Here is a 21356-nt window from a genome sequence, read left to right on the forward strand (position 1 = left end):
ATATATAGATTAGGTCTTTAAGGATTACAACCACAATTTTTTAATAAATTTTCCACATTTTTATGTTTTTAATTCTACTACCAGATGTGGTTATATTTTCACTGAAAACAAACAAGAAACTTAGGGCAATATGAAATTCTGTTTTGATTCCTTCAGAAATTAGTTTAAGTCAGTGTTTGAAGGCCAACATGACATTTTCAGATTGTTGTCTATGATACTTTTATTATGTCTTGTGCTGGGGGAAAAAAAAACCCACCAGAGCTCTTATTCAGGCTTCAGTAAGGCTATTTTGCCATGTGATTGTTTCTTGGTAGAACGTATTGTTTTCCATGCATCAAGTTATTGAAACAAAGAGCTCAACACATGGTTTTATAACTGTGATTTCAGTAGTGTGGAGTGCACCTAATTTCCTTTGATCCTTTATGTTGAACAGTTCAGGCCGTGGCACTTGCCTTGATAATGAGCCTCCCAAGCGTGAATTTGCTTACCCAACTGTGGCGCCAGGTCAGGTGTATGAGGCTGACGAGCAGTGTCGTTACCAGTATGGAGCAACATCCCGCCAATGTAAATATGGGGTAAGGAGTCTCAGTCCTTATGTTTAGTTATTTCTGTGTGTTCTTTCAGGATGCAAATGTCAGGATGGAGTTTTGATGAACTCATCTTACCTCTGGTAACATCCGTAATGCAAATGTGACCTTTGACACTGCTCTCTTTCTGATATTTGTATAATATTGATTTCTAAATGTTTGAGTAATGCTAAGTTAAGACTTTTCAAATGTCTTGTGAAGGATGCTAGTACAATTTTAATAATTTCTAATATATTTCTTCTTTAAGTCCCGAGTTTATGATGCCAACTTGTTTTGAAACCTCCCCCCTCACCTCTGCCTTTTGGCTAGGAGGAGCCTTTACTTAATTTATACTTTCTAGTACTTGAGTCATTTCAAATGGCTTCAATCCACTGCCTGTATTCTGACACAGCAACTGAGTGGGAACAGGATGGTGTTAACTCAGACAGAGAAACAAGGAAACTTGCCGTGGGGGAAAAAAAGAGTATTGTGAGTGTCTCTTCACGTCTGCCCAAAGAGTCTCCGTGTCTCTCTGGAAAAATGTGTACAACGTTCTGCTTGAATTTCCTAGAGGAAGATTTCAGTGTCTCAGATAAGGGACATGTTTATAATAGGTACTCATTATAAGCATGTTGAAAGAAAAATAGAAATTTTAAATAAGTTGTCAAAAATATTCAAGGGTAAAATTAAGTTTAAAGACTTGGTTCCTATTTTTATGCAAATTGTGTTTAAAATCCCTTCTTAAAAAGTAATAAGAATGATATTTTCAGGCAGTTAAGACAAAGCAATATATGTACTGTACTGTCATATTTATTCTTCTGGGTACAGTGGAAAGTGATTTTTAAAATCTCCCTCGGGTGACAAGTCTACTATGACTCATGGTCAGTTCTGATAGCACATTTTTATGCTCTAGATTTTAAGATTATGTGTAACTTTCTGACTATCTAGAGCCTTGAGTAAAACTGGCTTTTCTTGTCTCTCTTCAAAGAGTTTTCTATTTTTTAAAAAATTTTTTATTTAACTCTTGTTCAGGTACAGTTTTCTTTCTTGTATTCCCAGCCCTGCCCCCACCCCCACCTGAAAGAGTCTTCTATTTTTATTTCTGTATGGTTTTAGTTTCTTTTTTCTAGGTTGCTTTTTTCCCTCAGAAAGAGTCAGCCAAACTTTAATCTCAGTCTCTGTATATATTTGTAGTTTAGTAGGTTGAAACTTATGATCAAATGAGATTATAGGTTTTGTTAAGTACTCATATATGGTCTCTCATTTCTTTGTTAGCAAGGAAAATAATTAATTTATGCTTAGTTTTTCTATTGGAAATTGGATTTTAACTCTACATGAAATAACTTATATTGCCAGTTTTACAGTGTCTATGGATGCACTTTTTAAAAAAAATAAACTAGTAAAAATGGACCTGATTACCCTATTTCTGTATATGTGTATCTCATGTATTTCAGACTGTTGATTNCAAAAATATTCAAGGGTAAAATTAAGTTTAAAGACTTGGTTCCTATTTTTATGCAAATTGTGTTTAAAATCCCTTCTTAAAAAGTATAAGAATGATATTTTCAGGCAGTTAAGACAAAACAATATATGTACTGTCCTGTCATATTTATTCTTCTGGGTACAGTGGAAAGTGATTTTAAAAATCTCCCTCAGGTGACAAGTCTACTATGACTCATGGTCAGTTCTGATAGCACATTTTTGTGCCCTAGATTTTAAGATTATGTGTAACTTTCTGACTATCTAGAGCCTTGAGTAAAACTGGCTTTTCTTGTCTCTCTTCAAAGAGTTTTCTATTTTTTAAAAATTTTTTATTTAATTCTTGTTCAGGTACAGTTTTCTTTCTTGTATTCCTAGCCCTGCCCCCCCCCCCCCCAGAGAGTCTTCTATTTTTATTTCTGTATGGTTTTAGTTTCTTTTTTCTAGGTTGCTTTTTTCCCTCAGAAAGAGTCAGCCAAACTTTAATCTCAGTCTCTGTATACATTTGTAGTTTAGTAGGTTGAAACTTATGATCAAATGAGATTATAGGTTTTGTTAAGTACTCTTATATATGGTCTCTCATTTCTTTGTTAGCAAGGAAAATAATTAATTTATGCTTAGTTTTTCTATTGGAAATTGGATTTTAACTCTACATGAAATAACTTATATTGCCAGTTTTACAGTGTCTATGGATGCACTTTTTAAAAAAAATAAACTAGTAAAAATGGACCTGATTACCCTATTTCTGTATATGTGTATCTCATGTATTTCAGACTGTTGATTTGAACTGGCATAAATAGTAATTGAGAAATTCTATATTTTTAGTTTATGTTCCTTGTATTCTACTTTTCTGTGTGTTATGTTTATAACTTCTGTAGTAGATATCAAATGACACTGGAAAACAGAAAGACATTAACATTTTACAATTTTAAACAATTTCATGTATTTTATTATCAATCTTTTCAATTTGATTTGCAGCAAAATGGTTTCCTTACACTCATATATTATATGAAAATGCTTATGTGACTTTTTTATGAAGTGCTATATATTACTAACAAAATTTCTTGAGTCATAATAGAATTTTTAGACTCATCCCACCTCTTAAGCTTGTTCCTAAAAAATTGTGTTTACACCATTGATATTGCCCACACCCACACCATGTTTTGTCTGGTGAATCTGTAAGGTTTTCAAAGAGCTTAAATACTACTTTGGAAAACTTTAGTAGTGGCTTTGAGGGTGAGAGTCCTGCCCTGAATGACATGGCTGAGGGCAGCACCCCGAGGGGAACGCTGCGCAGAAGCACCGTGGCCCAGAGGAACATGGTGGAATTGTAGGTGAGAGGGTCACTCTGATGTTGAAGTGTCAAGAAGTGATCCCTGTTTCAGTGAGCAGGTCTCTAATGATGACAGGAAGACGCTAACCAACCACCGAACAGCCCATACCTGCAGCAGCATCAGCTTCCCATTACTTCCACTTGGGTCATTGCCGGATTACCAGAGATTACATCTGTGGTTATGAAAAACCTTGCCCGAATGCGATGTGAATAGGTTCATTAATATACGTGTTATTTACATTGGGGCACTTACTTGCAAATTTGTTGTTGTTGTTGTACACCAGGACAACATTTTCTACCATTATTCTTGCACAACATCCATTTATGTTTTCTAGATATTCCTTAATTCCATGAAAAGTATGAGGAGACTATAGTGACTATAAATATAAGGAACAAAACTGTATAGCCCTATAGACAGTAATATTGTTGTATAATGTAGTAATTTATAAAGAATACATAGTTTCTGGTATTTACATAGTCTTTTTTTTGGAGATACTTCAGACTGCTTTGATTAAAATTGTAATTATTTTAAGATGGTTTATAGATGGGGAAAGTAAAATTATACAATATGATTGCATAGACCAAGGTAAAAAAATAAAAATAGGTCTAAATCTGTCAGTTTGGCTTTCTGTTAGATATAGTAGATATGTTAATAAGATAGCAGGTGTATTTTACTTTGGGAGACAATTTTTATCAACTTTGATACACAGGAAAATAATAAATAAAGAGGATGGGAGGAAACTTTGGGAGGTGATAGACATTTATCACCTCTTTTGTGATAAAGGTCTCATGGGTGTATACTTATCTCCCAACTTACCGAGTAATATACATTAAATGTACAGTTTTCTGTATGTCAGTCATACCTCAATGGAGGTATGAAAAAGAGAGATTCAGAGAGTGTTTTGATGGTTGCCAGTGGGAGGGGAGTGTGGAGGAATGAGTGAAGAGGTGAGGGGATTAAGAAGTACAGATAGGTAGTTATAGAATAGCCATGAGGATGTAAAGTACAGTATAGAAAATGACCCATGGATGTGAACAATGGTGGGGGTATTGCCTGAGGATGTGGGGGATTGCTGGGTGGAGGCAGCAAAAGGGGAAAATCAGGACAACTGTAATAGCATAGTCAGTAAAATATAAATTTTCTAAAAAAGAGAGAGGTGAGTACTCATCACAGTTAGATTTAAGACCCAGGACAAAACCAGAGAAAATTTATAGACAATATAGTTTTGTTTAATTTATGGGGACTTATTATTGTCTATGAAGTTTGNCATGTGAACAATGGTGGGGGTATTGCCTGAGGAAGTGGGGGATTGCTGGGTGGAGGCAGCAAAAGGGGAAAATCAGGACAACTGTAATAGCATAGTCAGTAAAATATAAATTTTCTAAAAAAGAGAGAGGTGAGTACTCATCACAGTTAGATTTAAGACCCAGGACAAAACCAGAGAAAATTTATAGACAATATAGTTTTGTTTAATTTATGGGGACTTATTATTGTCTATGAAGTTTGCCACTGTTTATGTAGAGCTAAGAGTGAGCACATTGTCATTGCGTACTTTAATGTGGAACTGAACAGTGTTTTCTTAATAGGCCATGTATTCTGAAGCATAAATGGGAACATGTGATATAAATACATGGTTCCACATTGGAACAAAATAATTTTTCACAGAATATTTTCAGTAGAAAAACTGGTTACCACTAGCTCTTACCTGTGATCTCAAAGTGACCATCAGTAGATTTTTACTTAGTCACTTTTTCCTGTGAATGGCAGCCAAGTTGTAGACCTCAGGTAGCAAAAGGGTATGACAGGCATGTAAAGTGCGTGTTATTTACCTGGCACATGGCAGACATTCAATAAGTGTTGCCTTTTGTCATCTGTGATACCATTTCTGCATAGCTGATGTGCCCGTAGTGCGTAAGAAGAATCTGAGCCATCTGTACTTTTGGGAGCATATAAGATATTTTAAGGGTCACACTTTGATTTATTCTTCAATCTCAGTAAAATACTGAGAAGTACATATAAGGGAAGATTAAGGAAATTAAGTTTGTGTAGCCTGTAGAAAAGAAAGCTAAATTTTGGCCTCAGAACCATTGCAGACTTTAGAACATTTATTACAGTTTGATTGCTGGTAACAAACTGTTCTTCTTCTCTAGCAAGAGCATTAAAAGCACAATGGCCTTAATGTTTACAGCTGGAACATTGTAGATGAAGTAGTAGGAACACTGTCAAGTTATTAAAATTGGAATTTTGCACTGAGGGAGACTGTAAAATCGTGTTGCTTGAAGATTATAAGGTGGTGTAAGTATTCTACAGTGCAGTCTGACATGGGTTTAAGGAATAAAAGGCATGGGATTATTTTAGCTCCTTAATATTCTTTTGGAGTTCAAATATGTATATTTATCAAACATATACTTGACAATTTGATTTAATTTTATTTTCCCTTAAATTTCAAGCAAAATTTACAGATTCATAATCCCTCGTATCCTTAAAAGTTCAGTATTTTTCATTCTGGGTTTGCTTCTTAGAGATATTTTCTTTAAAAATGATTTAATCATTTTTAACCCCTTCAAATTGATGGTTAGTTATTTCATCTGAATTTCTAGATGAGTTTTTGGTTTATGTATATCACACACATGCACACATTGCTTTTCTAGGCTCTCTTGCATTCTTACATGTTACCCACATAACAGAATTAATGTATTTAAAGCCAAAATAAGGGGACATTATGCTCTTTCTTCAAATGGCTACTAAACACGTGGAACCAGGCCATGGGGTCACCATATGTTGGTTTTCAGTTTTCTTTTGTGTGATACAATGATAAGTAACCTTTCTAATCACTGATGCTCCTTCCTGACCCCTTCCGGGCTCTACTCTCCCTCATGGCCATCAGGATCCTTTATTGCAAACAGCTGTTGAGAGATGTGACTGATAGGGTAATGTGGACAAAGAGGATGTTGAAATGTAGCCACAGCCAAGGACCCAAGATGGCACTGGGTTTAGGATTTCTCAAGGGCAGAAAACTTGTGTCACTTTTATAATCTATACAGTTGCTAAAAAATAAATAATTAAAACTCTAGCAATAAAGATGCCATTTTCTCTTCATATTCTATTTTACTTCCTTAATGATAAAATACATATAAAATGTTTTTATGCTTTTATATTTCTTTCCCCTTTATGAAAACTGTTTATTTTAGGTTTCCCAAGTATTGACAAAGCAAAGGGATTTTCTTCCTACTTTATAATATCATTTAACAGCTATAGTTACTTGAAAAGGATGGAAATATTAGAGAAGATAATTCTAATTTCTTTTACTGTTCTGAAATGATCTTTTACTATAAAATAATCAGTTATTCTATTCTGATCAGAGGAGCCCTAGTTCAGTTCTTTGCAGAATTATGTTTTGAATATCAGGTAAATTGTTTTATATTAGATAATTACAGTTACCTTAAGATTCCACTTTCTACATGTATTCTTATTATGATCTATATTTGCTAATAATTTTTATTGCTAATGTTTGCAGTCAGTGATATTCATCTGAAAAATAGAACAGACTAAATATCTGGGACTTGACATTAAAATGTTAAATAATAGGAAAATTTTCAATGCCTTGTCTTTTGGAGTACTTTTGAGGAGTATGTACAGTACCTTTTGAAAATCCAAATACAATTGTTGACGTTACATTTAGAAATTCCAATAATAAAAAAATGATGATGATGCTGATGCTTTGTACATTGATGCCTATGCTATATGATGTATACATATAGATGCAATAAAAAGACACTACATTCTTAGATTATATTCTTAGATTATTCTTATCACTATATTAGATTCAGAATCTAAGCCACAGCATTAAGGCTATAAAAGAGCAACTCCTTGGGATGCTGGGAACAAATGCCAGGAGAGATTTAACTGTCCAAATGTTTAATGTGTATTATAAATGTTGTTTTGTTTTCTTTTTTCATTTTTAATTTTTATTGTTGTTCAAGTATGTTTTTGTTTGTTTATTGGCTACAAGGTGCATAGGTTTTCAGTGGCCTCTTCTCTTTTTTTCTCCATAAACCCTTTGTTGTTCATAAATGATTTTACAGAATGCAGGGGTTTTTGCAGAATGCATTTATCACCTTTCAGCAGAAAACTTGTATATATCAAAACCAAAAAAAAGGGAGGTAAGGGTGTGTCAGAAATGAAGAGTTTCGGTTCAAGTGGTAAGCTGGTGTGCTGATGTTGCCTGTGTTGGAATAAGAGAAAATCATCTTGGGCATAAGTTAGTAAACTGGAACTGAGACCACTTCATAAAATTAGAACTTTAGAAGGGTCATTTGTACTGTGAAGACATAACTGAATGGAAGTGACAAGTAAGCTTCTTTGCCCTTTGCTCTGGTTGGGGAAAAATAGCTCCCATGGGGAACAGAAGCCCTAAGCTTGTGCCTCAAATAAGAGCAAAGCAAGACTTTGTCTACATTCGTGTGCTGACAAGATAAATCAACATGAAAACGGATTCAGTGAAACCTTGGAGTGTAGAGCAGAAACAAATTCATGAGCCTACACTTCCACAACTCAGGAGGTCCAGGATGCTAAAAAAAAAACCAAAACAGTATTCACTGAGGATAAGCTTGAATACAAAATAATGAACCATATGAGGAAACAATCCACCATGAAATCAACAAGCATAAAGATTACCACTCGAAGAGAAAAAGATATGGACGATATGAAAAGAGGTTAATGATATGGTGGTTTGAATGAGAAGGTCCAGTATAAGTTGAATAGGAGTTCCAGAAGAAGGAATGAGGAAGAGGTATTTTAAAAGAGACAATTACTAATAATTTTTCAGAACCCAAAAGAGATGCAAATTCTTAAAGCATGAATCCCAAGTAGACAAATAAGAAGAACACTTAGATACAATGGTTAAACTACACTAAAGCAAAGACAGAGAGCTTGTGAAAGCAACTAGAAAGACTTTTATTATAAAGATACAGCGATTTGACAGGTGACTTTTGATTGACCTCCATGAGGTCCAGATAACAAGGAACTAAATAGCTTCAGCCTAGAATTCTATATTCAATTAAAATATTTTAAAAATGAGGGCAAAATAAGTATATTTTCAACCACTAAGAACAATAGTTCCTTTGCTAAACTAACTACTAAAGGATGTATGTCAAAAAGAAAGAAAGAGACATTGATTATCAAATTTGGTCAATGAATTGTTCACAAACTTTTAGATTTCTGTAGGCAAGAAAATTTCTCTCCAAAAATTAGTAGATCAACACAGGGAAGCCAACTTATAATTTTGCCAAATGGAAACGGTTGGTAAAGACTGCCATAAGCAAACAAACCTTACCCTGAAAAATCTTATGGTCTATTTAAAAAGAATAACACTTAATGAATCCTAACCACTAGACCACCAGGGAGTGATAGAATAACACTTAATGAATAAGGACAGTCCATTGTCCTTATAGTCCTTATAGAAAAATCTTATAGTCTATTTAAAAAGAATAATACTTAATGAATAAGTCCATTAAAATAAAACATTTAGTTTCGTAAAAAAACACATTGACATCATTCTTCTAATTCTGTCACAGAATATTAAAAACTTCATCCAAGATCATTGCCAATTCATGGCATTTGAGCTGCATGTCTGCTGACACCCTACCTTCTCCCTGGTTCCTATAAATTCTAAGTGATAGTGTTAGTTTTTAATAACACTAACATAATGCCTGGTGAGGTAAATAGTAGATGCTTAACACATATTCTTGAATGAATGGGAAATAATGCTTTTGTTTTACCAGGCAATCTTCCTAATTGGTTAGAAGTTGACCCCACGCAATTAGAGATGCCATTTGCAACTTCTGGTGTCACGGGAGAGAAATTTCCACTAGTGGAAACCATCAGTAACTTCTCTCTTCTTCCTTAAACTCCAAGGCAAGCACAAAGACCAAATTTCTTCTAAAGAGTCTTCCCAAAATGAATTGTAGGGTTAGAGAAGAGAATTAATTGCCCGAATATGCAGGCAATGATTTATTAATTCACAGAGGTCCTGAGACTAGTCTTAACTTCTATGACTTCTTATATCTTAACTTCTATAAACAAGTATGAGTATGTGAAAGGTAACCATACTCTCCTAGAGCTAAGTGGTTGGGTAATCAAATCATTAGTCCCTCTCACCTTATATGTAATTTTTAAAGGAAATTAATCTACCTATGATGATAGTTTTTATACAAATTCCCCTAGAGGCAAGGTATTTTGCATGCATTTAACTTTATTAGAACTTGGGACCTGCCTTAGGTTACTTATTTAACAACTAATGGACATGTACAATTGTAACTGACACATTTGTGCAAATATGCCATCCATGTTCTGAAATCCATCAGTTTAGAGAAAGTAGATATTTCTAAAAATACGAAATTTTTCTCAAGTTCTTTCAGGAAGTGTACTACTGGCTTTCTTGGTATGAAATGAAAATTTCTTGGGTTTTATCTTTCAAGAGAGGTTTTTGTTTTAATCTTGGGAAATCTTAGTTGGGATATTAAAATCTTTCATATCCAAGTTGATATGCTAGATTAGAAATATTGTTGAAAGCTCCTGAGCCTTCTCTAAGTCTAGTTTAATATCTTGGGAATATTTCCCATTCATAGATTTTCTCTCCCATACTTTAAACAGTAATTTGTGAGAAGCTAATGCCCTGGCAAAAGTTGAACCCGCAGAAACCACAAAAAAAAAAATTAAAATCCTGTGAAAATGGGGAATCCACTTTTCAAAGTGCGCCATTCTGTAAAGGGTAAGAGGACCGTCTCTCAGCTGGCTCTGTTGTAAATCTTGGTATTAAAGTTCTTGGAAAAAGTATCTTGAATTCTTGCCGATTGGGTAGAGATTTTCAAGGTACTTTTGGAAATAAAGTTTCTGTAACTTGTCTAAATGGTATGTTTACCAAATAGACACTATGGATATTGTACTTTTCAGTGATATAATTTTCATTGTATAGTTCTGCCTATAGTAAAGTTTGGTCTTCTTTTATTTCTATTTAAATTAATATTTAAGTCTAACAAAAAATCTTTAAAGACCAGGAGTACCATCCAGGAATAGGGATACAATTTTTTGTAACCTCTTAATATGTTGTTCTTGCAATGTCTGTCTGTTTCTTTGAACCCGTTTTTTTTTAAATGTGGGTATTTTTGATGCATGGGAATAATAAATTAATATATTAAGACTCTAAAATATTAATCCTACTGTTTCTTAAATATTAAACTAAAAGAATATATTTAGGAACATGTACTAAGAAATTAGACCTATCGTGGTGGTCATTTCATAAAGGAAGAATAGTCATATAAATAACCTTCATTTAAAACAGAAACTGAAGCTTTGGTAGAAAGCTAAAATTTGGTAGAATTTGTAATAAATTGAATTGTAAGAACAGGGAAGTTTTATATTATGATTCACAGAACAGGTTTTGTTTTGTAATGTTTTAACTCTCTTCTACCTCAATAGTTCTCAAAATGGAGATTAAAGTAGATGAATAAAGTAAAATAGAGTTTAAAGTAGGTGATTTTTTAAGTACTTTTTAAGTGTCAAAGAAATTACACGTCTTTTTTCCTGCCTGGTGAGGTGGGTGGAGGAGCGTCCTAGAGAAGGACCCGAAGAGAGAGTCCCTCAAATGGCTGTGCCCTGTGGGGCACTCCCATCTTCTTGGAGGGCTTGAGTGAGTGCTGCATTCCTGCTTTATTTCTGATTTGTGTTAATGTGACATAAGTTTTAAAAAATTTTCAAATTGAGATGTAACTGATGTATAATGTTAGTTTCCATTGTACAGCCTAATGACTCAATATTTGTACATATTGTGAAATGGCCATCACAGTAAGTCTAGTTAACACCCGTTACTATACATGGTTACAAATTTTTTTTGTCCTGTAGCATGAGTTCTTATAATTATGTTTTGACAGTTTAAAGAGCAGTTGGGGAGTAACAGCAATAAAATTGAATGTTATATATAAATATATCTTTTCATTCCAAATTAATATATTTTTATTGCAATAAAGTATTTTATACTCAGTGGTTCTAGTTTAACTTAAAAACTTGTCCCTGGCTGGTGTAGCTCAGTGGATTGAGCGTGGGCCTGCGAACCAGATGATCGCGGTTCGATTCCCAGTCAGGGCACATGCTTGGGTTGCAGGCCAGTTTCCAGCAGGGGCCAATTCCCTGCAGGGGATGCATGAGAAGCAACCATACATTGATGTTTCTTTCCTCTCTCCTTCCCTTCTCCTCTAAAAAGATAAATAAATAAAATATTTTTAAAAAACACAAAAACTTGTAATAGCATTAGTGATGCTAGTTGGTAATATATGTAGAGAGATACTGAAAATTTTGAGTGTCTTCAAAGTAAGCTTGCTTTTTTGGCTGTTATTTAAAACACTTCACTAGGGTATATGTTGAACAGCTTATATTAAAATCTGATAGTGTGTGAACAAAATGAGGTAATTTATATTGCTAATTTAGAATAAATGTTTGTAATTTTCCCATGTCGAAGTAGGGTAATGAGAAGTTGTAATAAAGAAGATAAAACAGCTTTAAACAATGTCCAAAATATACCAACTAAGAAATGGCATATAAATAGCAACATTTGTTCAAAACCAAACTTCTCTTTCATGAAGCTGGTGGGCTACATTGATGAATGGTAATAACATTGCTAGATTGTTCTTTAGGCAACTCTGAATTTTAAAAATTACTCCCTGCCCATTCCTATGATCTCTTTTTTCTTCTTAAAAGGGACATTATTTGAACATTACAGTAGATCTGAGAAGTCAAATATCTATACCACTCTATTAGTAATTGCTAAGTTTGTTTTATTGTGTGTCCTTAAGAGTAATAAACATATATTTCCTTTTTACATATTTATTCTTTTTTCCCACTCTTCTCTAGTAATGGAATTTCTGTGCATTACTTTTAAGAGATTTTAATCAATATTAAAAACTAAGATATATTTTCTCCACTGAAATGAAAACAATAAAGACAAACATTTAAGTGATTCTGCAAAATGGGTAACCCAACTTCCGTAAGAGCTTCCTCCCAAATCCCTACCTTTGATGATTCAGCATCCACAAGAAATGAATGATGCTGAGTGACTGTGGGTATATTCTTTGGAAGAGTGGAAGTGATTTCAGTCTTTACTACTGATCAACTTGCTTTTGCCTTCTTTCCTAGGAAGTGTGTAGAGAGCTTTGGTGTCTCAGCAAAAGCAACCGCTGTGTCACCAATAGCATCCCTGCAGCCGAGGGGACCCTCTGTCAAAGTGGGAATATTGAAAAGGGGGTAAGCTCACATCATTTACCAGCTATTTGATCACTTTTTGGTGTTGCTATTCAACCACAAGGAAAATGTGCATATTATTTGAAATGTACTTAAGCAAAGAATGCATTCCTATTCTAATGAGTTGTTATAACTTGCTATCTGCGACTATGCACTGTTTAGGAAATTAGAGTAAATAACTATTTTCTTGGTCAGTTTTACTTTTATGTATATGTATGAGTTATATTTGTACAGAAAATGTCCAACAGAAATCATATATATATATGATTTATATATATGATTTATATATATATGGTTTGCTTAGTCATATGTTTGTTTTTTTCTGATAACTAATTCCCAGGAAAATTATGTGGTCCCCAACTCTATAGTCTCACTAGTCACTTTTGAATTGCAGTTTTAGAAAAGGGGCTAACAGAAGAAGAGCTTTAAACAATTTATTGAGCATAGAAATTGGAGCTAAATAATTTTGGTTTCATCAGGATAGTTTTCAGAAATATTATTAGAAATTATTGAAACAGGTAGGAATAGTTTATGCTATTCCTCAAGATCTTTAGGGACTGCTATATATGTGAATTCTAGAATTTATTGCTATGGACTGAATTTACAGTAATACTCACTACTGTCATCTGTTCTCAGTTCTGACTTCTTCCATGTTCGTTGGGCTAGTTTCAGCAAAGATTACACTGGATTTCAGTTTGCAATCTGATGTTTAAATAAAAAGAATGAAAGCTTTTGGGCAGCTGTCACGGTTTATTAATCCTTGCTGACGGCTTCATTCAGAACCCATGACCTAGTGCCGCGTTGATGGCTTTTCCATGCTGAGTTTGGAAATGTTGGTAAATTACGCTAAACGTATGAATTGATAGGGTCATTTTTAAAGGATTAAACATCTTTTTTGAGACTATGTAAGTAGCCAATAAAAATACAGAGACCTTCACACACTACCAAAAATTCCTTCTTTTTTTTTCAACAAAGTAATAGAAAATATTAGGAACCACATTCTTGAAACAACAGTCTAGGTTTATCTTGGAACCAACAATTCGTGTCAACGACAAGTAGCAATTTAAATCAATCTGTACTTAGAAAAAATACACAACTGTAAGGGGGGAAGTCACAGTGAGAATCTGTTTCTTTATTTGCCATTGATTGTTATTCTTGCTCTCTAGTCTATGGGCCACAGTTTCTGTTTGCTTGGAATAATACTATCACTAGGCCTGATGGCTCTTTTTACTTGACTTTATTTTTTAACTTACAGCATAAAAATTTCATTCTTTTAAATATCTCAGAGCTCTCTTAAAGCATTCTGTAAATTATACAATCACTGCAAATAAGTAAATCACAAGCAGTGGCTAATGGAGAACACATAGTTCAACCTCGCTACCCATTTACATGGTAAACACATGCTTAGTAGCTTATCATTTATGCTTAACTGCAAGGCTCTCAAATGTCATATCTTATAGGTGTCTGCATTTATGTGATAGAGATGACATATTCCTTAAAAATTACAGATAATTTCAAGGTATATTTAGAAGATACTCTCAATAATATTAAAGCTAACAGTATCTGAATTCAAATTTAGCTAAACAAATAGAAAGGAAGTATAATTCTTCTAAGCATAAATAAGAATAAACACAGATAAAAAGTGAATAAAATGGGGAAAATATATTTGAATTCTAGAGATTCACATTTTCAGTTTGGGTTGGTTGTCAACTTTTTGATACCTAACCAGTTTTTTTCACGCAAAGTCTATATGATTCTCATATATACATATAAAAAATGGAAATGATCTGGTTAAAAGAATCCCTTGCCTGCTTCCTTACCTTGTCAACTTCTGACATACTTCAACAGAGCATCTTGGACTCCGTGAATATCTATTTAAAAACCTTGTAAGTGTAGCAAAGCTGATATACCAAGAAGTAGTTCATATTCACAATATTAGAGTTTAGTTTCATGAAGTCAATATGTTGATTTCACCATCTAAAATTATTCTGCAAAACAAAAATTTTAGCCATTCTTCCAGAGATATGAAAGGTCAAGAGGCAGCTTTGGAATTGATACTAAGAAGTCTTAAAGTGAATGAATGAATACACACACATGTAGACTCTTAGACAGAAAAAGGACAGCATACTATGGAAAGACCCTAACTATATTCCTGTCATTACCTTTGAATTTAAGAATAGGTTTTTAAAGAATTAGATCAACCTACATTTTTAAGGAGAAAGAAAATGCAAAGGACTAGACATGCCAGCTGAGCAGTTCTTATTTTTTTTAGTACCTGCATTTGTCATATTATGTTTTTAGGAATTTTTGTTGTTGATTTTAGTTAATTTTTTGTTAAAAGAATGATTACTGTTGCCAAATTGCAGATTTCCACCCTAAAGCTATATCTATCTAGAAATTAAACTGGAGTTCAGCATTTTGACACAAATTAAAATAAAAAAAGCCTGCACAGAGCTAAGGACTAAATTAAAGTGGAATTTTTAGTTGGTTAGGTCAACTTTGTGTGACAAGTCTATATTCCTGCCATCTAAAAATAGTTGGCATCCCAATAACAATTATGCTTATAATGAATATTTTTAAAGTACTTACACTATGCCAGGCACATATTTTTTTCTGTTTAATAATTAAGTGACAAAAGTCCAGGGGGTGAGTACTATTTTAACTCCGTTTTACAGACGAGCAAAGTAAAACCTGAAAGCCTAAGATTACTCTGCAATTCAAACAGCTGAGATGGTCAGCCCAGGTCTTTCTAGTTCCAAAGCTGAAAACTTTGCCCCTCTGTATTGCCTCTGCTTGCACTTTACTTTTAGATGGGAAATTTCACAGAGGAAAGAGCACATTTTCATTGTTGCAGTAATAAAGTGAGTCACTGAGCTTGAGATTGGTGGTGACTATGTATTCTACCCTCTAACACTAAGTAGATTTTTCACTTACCTACTTGTAATATTTTCTTATCTCAGAAATCACAATAAGAAGGCACTGTGGACAGAACATTGATCTAAGAGTATAGGATTGTGTTGCAACTGGCAAAGTAATGAACCTCCACTTTACCATTGGGAAAACCTATTTCTACGTGTTTCGTAGAGCTGTTGTGAGGATGAAGTGTGGTCATACCTCAGAGGACTGTTTGCGGTGGTCTGCGGAGGGAGGCACTAGTGTGTACTAGTAAATATCACTATTACTTTTGATGATTATTTGCTAACTTTAGATGATTGTGGGCAGAAAATGTCTTGTCAGGCTGTCAAGACATTTGACAAGCTCCCATACTTAACTGGGAGTAACAAGCATCAGAGAATATAAGCATGAATTTGCATACCTCAGAAACATGAATGGGATATACATGACTTCTGTTCTTAACTCAAATTTTCAAAACTGCTCTCATCAGAAGAACCAAGAAAGAACCTACATCCTGTCTAGCCAGGAGGATAAAACCAAACTGCTCATAGTTTTTTGAGTAAATTCTCTTTTAAATGGTGGAGGGAGAAGTATTGCTTAAGTGATAGCATAGACATATCCAGAGCACTGGATCCGAAATGATCTCGTCAAACTCTGGCTGCAAAAGCCGTGGGATCCCTGCCCGAGGGCGCAGTTCCACAAATGTTCCATGTAAGTATGGGAACTGTTCCATGCACATTTAGCAGATGGAGTAAGAAATATGGCCAAAAAATTAAAAACTGATCTTTGTGTGAGTCCTGGGGGGTCTGACATCGCTATTACAGCCATTGGATGTTTGCCTGAATAAGCCATTCAAAGATTGAATAAGAACCATATGGTCTGAATGGATGTGCTTAGGGACAGTAGCATTAACCAAAGGAGGAAATTTGATGAGCCCAGACAGTGTGCTGGTTGGTACGGTGCGTCCATGGGTCAGACCCCTACAAATCAATGAATATAACTTCAAGCCAAAAAAAACTTTCTTTACACATGGCATCAGCATCAACACTTTGGACAGGCATAGAAGGGATGCCATATTTGATGACATAGTAAACAAAGATTTAGGCTCTAAAAACTTCGATACCGGTGTTGGTATTGTTACTGAATGGGATATTAAGGATAATGAAAATGCAGTTCTTGCAAGCTCTGATGGTGACCACAAAGAAAGTTTCAAATACTTGGTTTGTTGCCAAAAGATTGATTTAATGATTCTACAAGACCTAATTAGAGATATAGTGCAGCATTTGGACTTATGTATATATGACATTGGTTCCCAATATCTTTGTATGGGATACATAGGGCTGGATCAGCATAGGGTTATTAGGGTTATATGTAGGTTATCAGTGTAGGTTATATTCTGTGCTTTAGAAGGGTTTTATTCCCTTCTAAAGCACAGGGTATGATAGGACATTAGCAGTCTTAAATCTCAGAGTAGAATATAACATGTTTTGACTGGGTCCCAAACACAGGAAGTAAAGAAAAGAATAGCTCTTCCAATTGCTCTAGGAATTTAAATATTATGGGATGACAAGTTCTGATTTAGAATTGGGGCTGAAATAAGCCTCAGCATTCCCACACCTGCAGAGTGGAAAGATAAGGCTTTTAATAGTTCTGTGCTCCAAATTTTAGCTTTCCTGACTTGGGAAGAATGTTTTGTATTGAATCACCAATATCACTTCCTTTACAACCTTAGGGTTTCCTTAGAGGTCTCATTCCAGATGCCGGCTGGACCTAGAGCTGGCGATGGTACAAGATCTGTGGTACAATCACATCCCAGAGTGACTCTAGTTAAAAAATATGTATGTCTTAAATATTTAAAAATTAAAACGTATTTTTAAAGTATACTCATCTTGAAAATTTTTGTGGAATTCTGACAAATTCTCAAAGTTATATTTGTTGATTTATAATGTATCTTGGTAAGACAATTTCCTGATATGGATCATGAAACTCAATGGTCTAATAGCAAGAGATGTTGCTTAATAGTTGTTTCTTAAGAAAACATTTAAAGCTTCCCTAGAATATATTGTCTTTCTAGGTCATTTAAAAATATATTTGTTTTACTTAGAGGGAATATGGAAAGCAAAAATGAATAATCTGAGATTTTATTCTTGGATGTGGTAGTTTTACTTTTCATCTTTCTAAATCTGGTTAAACACTTGAATTAGCAAACAGAAGGCAAATGTATCCAATTTACTTGGGTAATTTGGGCTGAAGTAACATGACATTTAGAATACATCACTAGATTAGCCATAACCTTTGAAAATAAAGATTAGAAACTTGTTCCCATCTGAAGATTTAACTCTTCTACTTTTAAGAAAAAAAGTAAAATTCTATGCCTATCGAAATAGAGCTTTTAAAGGTTTGGTAATTTCAGGCCAGAAAAAAGGATAAAAATAGAAAATATAGGACTCAAAATTCTCACCTTTATGAATTTATAAGATTTATATACTTTAAATTGCTATATTTGATATAATCTAATTATATTACTTATGACATATTAAAATCAGTGTATATTGACTCATATAATCATGTAGAAAATTAGCTCAGATAACTTCCTCCCCAAGAAGTCCTTTATGGATTTCTTCAAGCAGTTATTATTAAGTGAAAAAAATTTCTTCTTTTAAAATCATGTGCTACATCTAGATACTACTGCCAGAGGAGCGAAGCAGCCAGAATTCCAAAGAAATCCATTCTTACAAAGACATGGTGGGGGAAGTTGAACAAAACACAAAAGAACATTTTGCCAGAGAGTAAAATCAAACAAGTCCTTTGATAGGTTTTTAACCTCCCTGAAGGTATGTCTGCATAGAGATAATGTCTAAAGTTGCCCTAATCTAAACCATATTGGAATCGAAAACTGAAGTTAGTCCCCATTTTATAGTTAGGGAAACTAAAGAAAAGAAATAAATGACTTGCTTTAGACCAAAGGTATTGTTAGAATGAGAACTCAGGTTTATAACCCAGACTACACACAGCCTGAAGTTGTTAACTTGTTAACTAGTAAGCCAAGTTATTAGTTGGTTGTTAAACTAGACACTAGTCTCTTGTCAATTGGTAGATGAATATAAGTATTATTATAAATCCTTTATTTTTTACCCATTAATCTTTGTTATTTAACTTTCTTTTTTTCTTAAACCAAGCTCTGGCCAGTTTTATTAAAGAAAACTTTTGCATGATTTGCTTTTCACCAGTCTGTTCTGGCATGCTTCTAATGATACCAGAATCACCTGTATCAGTGACAGCCAGTGTGCATACTCTGTAGTATTTTCCACATACTGTGCCCAATTCAGTATTATTGCCACCGTAGTGATGAACACCAGTCTTGGCCAACATGGCACAGTACACTATTTCAGATTTCCTCAAGACTGGACCTTGAGGTTGGCAAGGATGACCAACCTCAAGGTTGGTCTGATCAGCTTCTGAGTCTGCTTGTGCCCCAGCATGTATTTTCTACTTTTCATAACAAGGTGGAGTCTAGAGTTGATTGACCCCTGTGACTTTTTCATCTTCTTTGCATCCACCATCTTCCTGCCTTAGGTGCAGGACAGACCCCAACCAAGATGGCCAGGGAGTAAGAAAGGAAGGACTAGCTTTCTCATCTACTTGTCTCTTATGTTATAACTGCATGGAATACATATAATCAATAGTGTGAACTTATGCATTAAAACATTTTCACAAACTAGTTATGACATACTACTGCTGGGTAGATACTACATAGTCGTGAGAATTGAGCAACATTTTATAAACAAAATACTGTATTGTATTTATCTTTTACCTTAAGGATAAGTTTTAAGAGGAAAACAACAGAACTTACTTGACTTCTTTCCTTGTCCTACACTTTGTGAGTCTGCAGGAAACATACGACAATGTTACTAAATACTTTGGAACCTACATCTGTCAGTGTTCTGATGGCCTTCACAATCCCTTTGGCCCCTGAAAAACGCAGAGAGTGAATTTTTTTCTCTACCAATTATAAGAGTACTCATGTCTCCAATAGATCTTTTTCCACTGATTTTTGTATATTTTTAGACAGATAATCCCTTCTTTTCTGCCAGTAACTGACCTTGGGCGAGTCAACCTGTTCTAGGCTCTGGTTTCCTCATCTGAAAAATGAAGTGCTTGGATCACCTGAATGCTTATGTCCCTTTGGGTTTTAGATGCAGCTACATGGTTTTATAAAATATAAAAACAAGCTTTAATGTCATTTGAAATCAACATGCTAGATAGATTTCCAACTTGAAAAAGTAGACAGATTTTAAGATTTGGAGTTTTTAGAACTATAGTCATTCATCGACACAGCCCAAATCAGTATGACTGGTCAATACTACTTTGCACAATTATTCTCATAGAAAAAAATAGGCACAAGCATAGACGTTCTTATATACAGATACTTCTAATAACCAAAGTGTAAAACTGGAAATTATTTGGTCTAATATTTTAACTTTTATAAAGGTCTGACACAATTGTCATACAGTTGGTTGGTCTTCAACATCAATTAAGTCATAAACTGGCAGCTAGAACATTCTGTCCCTTTCAAGTGTACATTATCAACAGCCCTATTCCCAGAGTTGATACTGTATTATACGGGTTCAGCCAACTACCTCTACTTCATCTTTTAGACACATTATCTTTATGGTAATTTTCATTGTCAAAACTCATAATCTTTTTTAATGTCCTACTTTAATACTTATTAGGTTAAGGCTCAGAATGTTCTGCCATATAGCCAACCAAAACTGGACTTCCTCTTGCCCATTTTTTATGGACAAATGATAATTGCTTAGCACTTCTCTAAAAAGTCTATGTTGTTACAGCTACTAAAACATTTACTGAGTGTTAACTACCAGGGAAACAAAGATAAATTCGACTTTCTTTACCCTCCAGTATTTCCAGTTCCTTCCTGACATGTAGTAACTAAAACAGGATGCAGAACTCTAAAACTGAACTCATGTGTTAATTCATCCAATGAGTTGTTGTTGCTTATCTACTCCATGCTAAGTAAGCACTGTTGGAGACATTCGGCACATCTAATGGGACATTCCGTGGTGACGGACATGCGCTAGACTTGCTCTGTCCCACATTGTCACAGGCACATAGGCTTGTGACACCCTGGAAATGTACCTAGTGTGTGTGAGGAACTGAATTTTTAGTATTGATTAATTTAAATTTGAATAGTCCCCTGTGGCACTTAAGGCTTTTATATACTAATGAGAGGAAACAAACAATAGTGAAGTAATTTGAAAAGTAAACAGTGTAATTTAGAGTAGTGTGAACTAAAACTATTACATCCTGGAGTTGAGGGAGGGGAGCACAGGAAGTGTTCAGGATAGGGGTGGTCAAGGATGTGAGACTTGACCAGGGACTGAATGATAAGAAGACAGCAAATATAAGAAATCCTGAGAAGAGTATTCCCAGAAGGAGGACCAGCCGATGCGAGTGCCCTATGGAAGGAGCAAGTTTAGTGTTCGTGGGAAGGAAAGAAGTCCAGTGTGTCTGGGGGAATCTGAGAGAGACTAAGGCTGGAGGACTGGCCACTGCTGACCAGTGCTAAGGGAAGTAGGAAATACCATGTCTCTGGTGCAAAAAAGAGACATGATGTCATCATTGTTTTTAAAAGACTTCTCTGAATGCTTCCTGGAGAAGAGATTGATTATTGGTAGAAAACAGTGGAGGTAGGGAGACCAGGTAAGAAGCTATTCCATTTGCCAGGAGGTAACAGTGAAAAAGGTGAAAAGTAAAAAAATTCTGGTCA

General features: G+C 34.5%; 1 protein-coding gene and 1 pseudogene across 1 annotated transcript in view; one reads left to right on the plus strand and one right to left on the minus strand.

The window, feature by feature from the left end:
• The window catches only part of ADAMTS6 (ADAM metallopeptidase with thrombospondin type 1 motif 6), a 250909-nt gene that overhangs the window by 131860 nt on the left and 97693 nt on the right, over positions 1-21356 (plus strand). Inside the window, exons 11-12 of the mRNA XM_037062866.1 lie at positions 434-575; positions 12569-12676. Of these exons, the coding sequence (XP_036918761.1) occupies positions 434-575; positions 12569-12676 (250 nt within the window). The remainder of the gene's footprint in view (positions 1-433; positions 576-12568; positions 12677-21356) is intronic.
• On the minus strand, positions 17125-19161 carry LOC118998584 (60S ribosomal protein L30-like; annotated as a pseudogene).

This window comes from Sturnira hondurensis, unplaced genomic scaffold (assembly GCF_014824575.4).
Source record: "Sturnira hondurensis isolate 20B ecotype Veracruz unplaced genomic scaffold, ASM1482457v3 Scaffold0014384, whole genome shotgun sequence".
Classification (NCBI taxonomy): Eukaryota; Metazoa; Chordata; class Mammalia; order Chiroptera; family Phyllostomidae; genus Sturnira; species Sturnira hondurensis.